Here is an 8,731-nt window from a genome sequence, read left to right as displayed (position 1 = left end):
TACAAGGTACAGTAGAAAAGATAAAATTTAGTTACAGTAGAATGTTCTTTATTCTTCAAATTGTGGAAGAACAATATATTTGAGAAAGTAGATTTGGAGGGAGCATAAGAAATCCCCCCGAATTTGAAGAAAATAGAAAAGAAAGCAGTGGGCTAGAGTAGCTAAAAAATGCATCATAGTGCAAAGTTGTCCAATATTTTCTCATATCAGTAATAGGAATTCCTTCCTTTTGAATAACATGAACAAATAACAAAAGAGAGGACATTAACACAATCCTATCAAAGAACATTGACAGGAAGAGAGAGAGAGAGACATATTTAGAGTCACATGCATTCCCTTTCTATCAAAATGCCCATATATCATAGAACAACCAAAATTTAGGCAATAATTTTGCAATTATGGCCTAACTTGTACTAAAACAGAATTATAGCTGGATGAAAAATTAGTACCTTGTTGACACTAGGAACCCGCTCTTGCAAAGCCCTGATTCTTTCAGCTATACTGTGTGGATCAGTAGCCTGCCCTCTTCTAGCGCGAACTCTAGGTCACACTGCTGGTGGACATGGGACAGTCAGAGCAGTAGTTGGCATAATCAAATACTAGAGTTAACAATAGCAGCAAAATACAAGAGTTAGAGATAATCGAATCAATGAATGCGTTCAATAGACTAAGGTACAGGAGACAAACATGTAAAGTGAAAATGAACGAAGAGAAATGAAGTGACCTCGCCGCTTTCTGAGCTGCGTGAACCATAGATGCAAGGAATTTTGAGAGCAAATCTACAATTCAGTTCCGAGAGCACCTCGACAAACAATAAGGCGCCTCCATGCTGCCTCGAAGCCTCACTTATCCCACAAATGCATCCACGCCTCGACACTTTGCTCAGCCCTAACAAGGGGAGACCAGCACCAAGATGGTGTAGAGAAGGCGCGGGGAAGGTAGAAGAAATGAGTGAAGGTAGAAGAATTAGGGTTTGGGAGAAACTAGAGAATCAGGGAAAGGTAGAAGAAATGAAAGGCGCTAGGAGGGGTGGGTATTATTTAGGGGAATACATTAAAAAAAATTGGAGAAAATAAAAAAAGGGAAGTAACTACGGTTTTAGTCAAAACCGCCAAAACTTATTCAGGATTTTCAAAACCGCCAGAAATTAACCCCTCCTAAAATATATTATTTTTATAATGGAGGTTCATAATCTCATTTTAATTATTATTTTGATTTGATTGAGGTGACTCAGACCTAATTTTTTTAATACCTTTAACTATATGATGGTTTTAGTTGTTCATCTATATTGTTTGGGTTTAATATTTAGTAATTGTTATATATATATATATATATATATATATATATATATATATATTATAAAATGATAAATAAAAATTTGATGTATTAGTTAGAGGTATAATCTTGGAAATTTAAATGAGTAGCCTATTAGTTCATTATTCCGAAATAATATGACTTATAATTGGAAGTGTAACTTTGTAGATTTAAATGAGTATATTATTAGCTCATTTATTCTGACTTGCCAGTATGAGGAAATTTATTTGAATTTTTATAATGATATTATAGAATAAAATCAATAAATTTATCTAGAATTTTGATGTATTGTTTTAATATATAAGAGGTTACACCCGAAACTAATTTCTTAATTAAAGTAGTTTAGCCTTAGCCATTATTTTTAAATATTACTTTAATTTGCATTTGCTTAATGATATTAACCCACTAGTACAAAAATGGTTTTTTATACCTATTAAAAAAGGTTTTTTATACCTATTTTCGAGTAGGTACAGAAGCAGGGATATAGAAAGTTTACAATTTTTTATACCTACTATTAAATTGGTGTAGAAAGTTTTACTTTTTATACCTGTGTTGTGCATAATAGGTATAAAAGTCTTATATTTAGTTAGAGAAAATTTTTCTTTTTATACCTATTGGTGCAATAATAGGTGTAAAAAACAAAACTTTTTATACCTGTTGTGACTTTGACTGGTGTAAAAAGTGATGTTTTTTTTTAAATATTTTATTTGTATGTACTACTATCTATATCCAGACCTGCATAAGATTCAATCCCAGAATACAGTTTAAATAATCAATAACAAGTAAAATAATCAATATTATTTTCATTAACACATCAAAATGTAATATTTACTTAACAAAGTTCCTAACTATATTTACCTAACATAGTTTCTTAACATATTACACATAAAATAGTTCCTAAACTCAAAATGTAATATTGAAACATCCAATCATTTACAAATGGTTAAAAAAAATGTAGCCCACTGCTCCCGAACATCCTTTATGACATGTTGTTCCATTGGAGACGTGTCATCAAATATCTACACAATGAATAGTTTGAGTAAAGTTATAATATTAATGGCTTAAAATCTTAGTTATAAAATGTTCACGTTACCAATTTTCATGAATCAACGACATTTGCAGATATAATTTTCTGCATGTGACTCATGACATAATATCCGCACTCAAAGCTTTCCGATTGACGTGAGCACTACAAATTAAATTACGATTCTCAAATGGAAACAAGTTGAACTACTCCAAGCAACTACAAAGAGTCTTTAGCTAATCAAATTAGAGTCATTCTAAGTAATTGTTCCATGTGATTGATTGATTCAAATCTAAAACATGCATTTTTTTCTTTTTGTGTTAAGATGAAACAATATTAAATACTCAAGTATGTTCTTTAAATACATTTAACTCAAGGTAAAAAAAATACTTTTTCCATTAATAAAAAATATTATTATTCATTCATATCCATAATAGTCGGTTTTACAAAACAATTAAACGAATTATTAATTTTTTAATTAGTGTAATTTTAAAAGAGTTATTCCTTGTATATACTTCTTTTAGTTTTTTATATTTCACCATCGCAATTAAAATTTTCTTCCTTCCTATTAATTACATTAAGGATAAAATTATAAAGATCATATTATTTTGAAACTAAAAGAAATGACAGATAAAAAGTAGCATTTTTACCAAAATAAAAAGGAGAATTAAAAAGAAATGTTACGTGCCTAGTGCCAAAATCAGAGCAGGTTAAGTAATGAAAAATATAATTTTCCTTTGTTTATTGGTTTCTTTTCCTTTATTTATTTCTTATCTAATGTCTTAATGATTAACGTAATCTTAGATTTTATCACTGATTCTAAAAAGTTTAATTATGTTCTTAGTTTCTAAAATTAGGGTAAAATAATATTTTAGTGTCTCAGATTTAAAAATATAACTTTATTTCATAAAACTTATCAAAAAGTACTAAAATTTATTCTTACGAATTTTATAATATCAAAATAAAATCCTTCTCAATTTTCTGTAACAAATATAATTAAAAAGTTTGAGCATAAATAACTTCATTTATAAATAAAGCAAACCTTGATTTAATTTATGAAACCAAATCAATTGAAAATGATATTTGAAAAAAATCACTTAAATGCACATACAGTTTATCAATATTTTATTGAAAAATTGGAATAAAAATTTGCTTGTTTTTTTCTTCAACCGATCTCAAAATTCAATTTTAATTCCTACAAAATTATAATTACATTTTTCATTGATAATAAACTTAAGACATGCATAATGCAATAGTGAACTTAAGCCATGTATACAGAATGACTCACGCCAATGAAATAGTGAACTTCTTAAATTTCTGCAGATTCTTTTATTAATCAACCTTGTAAACCTTAATGACTGAGTGAACCTATAAACCTTTTAAATTATAACAGAATGAGTAAACTTGTTAACATTTGGCTAAAAGTTAAATTTGTTTTTTCATTAATGGAAAAGCTACATTTTTAACGTTGACTGAATGTATTTAAAGAACAAAACTTGATTATCCAAATCAAGCTAAATTGATGACTAACAGAATAAAATAAAGTTGTATTTGAAATAGGATGAGTATAGATAAATATATACATGTATATATATGTGCGATAAAGTAACCATATTTTGGCCATTGTAAATGCATATATATGACATACTAACCTGGTGATGAAGATTTTTAGTCTTGTCTACTAGAAGCTCTATCTTTTCCCCTCTGTCCAGAACCTACATTAAAGTACGAGCATATTCATGCAGAAAATACATTTTATTCATTTTCCAACTAGAATTTATATCTAAAGCAAATTAGAAAAGCCATTTAAGAAAGATGACTTTTATTGCAGAGAGCAATTTATGGTGTGGAGGGATACTAGAACTAGATGTTTATGAAGGAACATTACTGATATTGCTTCTTTGATTAGATGAAAAACCAGTTAGAGCCAACAATGTTGTGTTAGGAAAAGCAAATATTTTTCATGTTAAAGAAACTTGATGAATGCTTTTGTTTGTGCTGACATGAAACCTTATGAAATTTGATCCTATATATGAAGAACTGAAATGTTTTCATAGCAGTGTAAGCAAAATGACTGACCTCAAGAGCCCTGTTCTTGGCAAATGCTTCAGGATCAGCAGACAATCCAGCAGTGTCCCATCCATAGTCCCTTGGGAATTCTCCAGTCAAATAAGAGGGAGTCTGAGCCGAAAAGGGTCCCAAGTATTTCACTCTGTCTGGACCATACCACAATTCATTTCTCTGCTCACTCATCAACACAGATAACACTACATATTAGTCACACAACACAACCCAAAAAAACCAAAACCAGTAAGAAAAAATATGAAAAGCACAAACAAACAAACACTTGAAATTTTGTATTCTCAACTTTCTTCAGTTTTACTAACTTCTTCAACAAACAAACAAACCAACATAAACAAGGAGGAACTTATGAACTCAAAGGTTCACGTCTAAACATAACTAAGATCCAATCACATTTCCAAGACTAATTTCAAGAGGCTTTCATCACATAATTCAGATTCCAAACTAGATTCAAAGTGTTATATAAGAGAGTAGCAATTCTACCTTATATCAACTAAACAAAGGTCTATCCATCAAAGGAAGAAATCTGAAATTTGGATCTAGAAAGGATGAAGAACCAAGGAGAATAAGGTTGTTCTGAATGGTGACCAAATTCCATCTAGCTAATGTAATAATCAATGATTGAAAGGCCACAGTTTTATCACTGTGAGAGTTAATGAATGAGAATAAGAGAAGAGTTGTCCTACCAGCACAAAGCAACATATAAACAATCATTTTGGGAACAAAAACAACAACCTTAATGTGATAATTGAGAAGCCATACTTAAATCTAATTCATGTACATGTCCTATTCTTAATTTCTTATCTTCAACTATCTACCATTTACCACTGTGAAAGTCTGGTCCAACTTTATTTTATAACTTTAAGGAACCATTAGTACACCAAGAGGAAACGGAGAGACATGACAGCAAGGATGCGAGAAATCGACTTTACCAAGAAGCATGGCTTACAGGATAATAAAATAAGATGGCTCAAAATAAATATGGTGAAATGGTTAATTTCAACAAAAACACATTTTTAGAAGTTCAGAAGTGACAACCACAGTAGCAGGCTTAAATCTACACAAAGAGCGAAACACAATCAAACCTACACAAATAAAACAAAAACACATTCACACACACAACAAGAATTTTAGAGTTAGTTCAGACCCTTGAATAAGAGAGTACAGCCAGAGAAACGTGGAAACTCGAGAGGCAATTCCAATTTTAGCCTCTGGATTGTCCAGCTCTTCAACGAGTGCCGCAATGATCTTGGCAACCTCAACGGAGCAGGAGGTAGGAGTATACTTAATACAACTTCCAACCTTCTTAAACCACAACACAATGCCTCAATCGAACTTTGGAAAGAATGAAACACAGCTTGCCGAACCACAAATGTCCCAATTAAAACCAAAACGCAGATTAGGGTTCCTGTGGTTTACGATTTTAGGGATTACTAGGGAATGAAGGAAGAGAAGGATTACTTACCAAATGAAGGGATTGTTGAACGCGTCACCTTAAGCAACCACAACAACGAACTTCGTGACCTCAATGCACCGAACCACACCGAGAAGGCTGAACGAGAAGGCAGAACGAGAAAACCGATAGAGAAGGTCGAACACATACACTTCGTCATCAAACACCAATGTTTCGTCAACAAATTATGAGAGGCCAAAAGAGAAGAAGGTTCTTCGTTGAGAGAGAAGAAGAAAACGAAGTGAGTAGAATGGGGGACAATCAAACCGTACTTTTCCAGAAGCCGGAGCCCTAGAAATCATAACATTGAGCGCTTCATTGGTGACGATCAGAGAGAATGAGAACGGGAATTGGTGGCGGTTGGAGCGGAAGAAATGAGATTCACGGCTTACGGAGGAGGCAGAGTGGGAAGAGGAAAGAATTTGATTTTTCTGTCTAATTGTCGAAGCGTAATTTTTTTCCAAACTTCTATACCGATTTTAGCATTTTTCAGGTATAGAATTTCTTTTAAAGTTATTCCATACCGGTTTTAATTTTTATTAGGTATAGAAAAATGTCTTTAAATTATTTATGTACCGGTTATAAGTTGAACCGGTTTAAAATTATCTTTTTTGTTTTTTTATACCTAATCTAAGTATAACTGGTGTAAAAAAACTTATCTTATTTACAATAATGCCATCACATCTAGTGAATTTGAACAAGTAAAAAAAATAGTTATAAAAAGTGTATTTTGCAATATGACCTCAGAAAAAAAATTCATACAAAATACCTCCATGTTCGAAGAATATAGTATGGACGTAGGTTAGCAAGACATTAGTATGAACGTAGTTTATCTCTAATAAATTGTGTGCTTTGTATATGAATTGGGATAGTATACCTTTTTTTTTTATTGAAAAACAAAACACTTACGCAATCCTTTCACCTCTCCCTATTTTTCTTCTTGAAGCACAATGGCTTTAATTTTGTACATGTGTTGTCTTTCAAAATACTATTTACCTTTTGTTTTTTGAAGTCATTTACGTTTCTGCATTTACTCGTAAATTTTCAGTTGAATGCATTTTACGTTGTTAATTATACAAAATTATTTGGTAATTAAAAGTTATGTACACAACATTTATGAAACTTTTGAAAGTTTTCATACTTTTAATCGAGTTATATATATATATATATATATATATATATATATATATATATATATATATGTTAGATTGATATTGCATCTAATACTTATTTTTGGAAATTTACTTATACAGAAGTTCACAGTTGGAAGATGAGAATGAACTTCCCTAAGTTCTTATATCTTTTACATTCATTTTAACCATATCATAAGGATGGTATAAACTTATTGAAAGGACATGAAAATTGATGCTTCTGTTAAAAGTAAATCTCGAAACTAAACAACAAGATCATAAACACGCACACTGTATGTATAGATCAATTAGAATCTGACTTTTTGGTGATCTGCTCAGCTATCCAATCTGAGATGGTTGCAGCAACAAAAGGAATACCATGACAATGATAAGCAACAAAGTTAATGTTTTCCTCAGTGATTTTATCTTGTTTTTCCAAACACTTCTTCACAAAGTTCTTCAATTTTTTATCATCCTCCCAAGGCTTAAGATGAATCAAATTCTCTTCACGCACCAATTTAGTAGTCACTTCCTTTTGTCTGCTGGTGACAATGACAGCACCACCAGTTTCTTTGGGCAAGGCTTGGGAAAAGAGTTCTTTGCTCGTATCACCACCATCTTGATCAACACAGAACAAATTATTAAACCAATCGTTGCAATGCCACACAGCATCCAACACAATCAAGTACTTCTTCTGATCCAAGAGTTTATCATGAAGATTTTTCACCAGCCACTTATCTTCAGGTTCCTCCGCCAATAGATCAGGATCATCATCCAAAAGTGCCAACATCTCCTTAACAATCCTAATATTCATTTCTTCTTTTGATTGCAAGTCGTACAAACACACCCATATGGGCTTCTTGTACTTGTCTTTGACTCGTGGATCACTCAGAACCATTTTGGCAAGAGTGGTCTTTCCCGTGCCACACATTCCATGAACACCAATGGCCTTGAACCCATTATTGGATTCAAGCCATGTCACAATCTTTTCCATTTCTCCATCGAATACTGAAAGGTCTGGTGCATCATTTCCTGTGGGGTACCTGCATGAAGAGAACAAGGGGAAGGTTGAGTATTCATTAATATTATTTTTGGAGTTCCTCACGTCATGGAGATTCGTCTTGATACTTTTCAACACGCCACGTTCCACTGGATCAAAACATGAGAACATCGAGAAGGTTTTCTTGTTTGCACGACATTCGGCAATTGCATGATCCAGTTGGTACAAAACACGTAGGGACTCAACAGGTGGAGGTGACCAGAATCCTTTGTGCTCTGAGAATTCTGCTTCTATATCTTTCAATAGGGAAGAGATAGTAGGTGATAGGTTTAAAGACTCACTATCTTTGAAAAATTCCAAGAAGTTTTCTTTAAGGATTTCAGCAATGTCTGAGGCCATGATTGAAGGAGGGAGCTAGGATGGTAATGATGATTGAGAGTAAGAAAATGATGAATGTTTTTTTTCACTTTTTGTTTTCCAGCTTGTGGTGTTGAAATGAAGAAGGCAATAGTATTGTTTGTTTGTCTCATATCTATCACCAAAACTATAAGCTTGGAATTATATTCTTTTCTTGGAACGATGTAACAGATATTTCATCTTTTCTCTTCGAGGGAAATGAATGATTCCATTTCCACGGTTGAAAACCAAACCAAACTGAAACATGCAATAGAAAGATTCTGACTACAGCATTTATTAGTTTTAGGAGCATTTTCATAAATATATTTAAT

General features: G+C 32.1%; 1 protein-coding gene and 1 long non-coding RNA gene across 4 annotated transcripts; both read right to left on the bottom strand.

Moving 5' to 3' along the window:
* Window positions 1–2,102: 2,102 nt before the first annotated feature.
* On the bottom strand, window positions 2,103–6,326 carry LOC148192789 (uncharacterized). Of its 3 annotated transcripts, none has more exons than XR_015781981.1 (5): window positions 6,146–6,326; window positions 5,568–6,024; window positions 4,418–4,579; window positions 3,991–4,053; window positions 2,103–2,333 (listed from the first exon to the last, which is right to left on the bottom strand). It is a non-coding gene; the product is annotated as an uncharacterized LOC148192789 (long non-coding RNA). The 3 variants fall into 3 exon arrangements; XR_015781982.1 differs by having other exon boundaries at window positions 5,568–5,777; window positions 5,886–6,320; XR_015781980.1 differs by having other exon boundaries at window positions 5,568–6,316.
* A 981-nt stretch (window positions 6,327–7,307) lies between these two features.
* On the bottom strand, window positions 7,308–8,402 carry LOC124848194 (putative disease resistance protein At4g19060). Its single transcript, XM_047325837.2, has one exon. It carries the CDS (start codon window positions 8,400–8,402, stop codon window positions 7,308–7,310), a length of 1,095 nt encoding a protein of 364 aa, XP_047181793.2.
* Window positions 8,403–8,731: the final 329 nt, after the last annotated feature.

Source organism: Vigna umbellata, chromosome 9, assembly GCF_029865625.1.
Source record: "Vigna umbellata cultivar VRB3 chromosome 9, Vumbellata_1.0, whole genome shotgun sequence".
Lineage (NCBI taxonomy): Eukaryota > Viridiplantae > Streptophyta > Magnoliopsida > Fabales > Fabaceae > Vigna > Vigna umbellata.
This window is presented reverse-complemented; position numbering and strand designations above follow the sequence as displayed.

What these genes read in the sequence shown, in the direction of transcription:
- LOC124848194 (XM_047325837.2), bottom strand. Translation starts at nt 8,402, where the DNA reads ATGGCCTCAGACATTGCTGAAATCCTTAAAGAAAACTTCTTGGAATTT.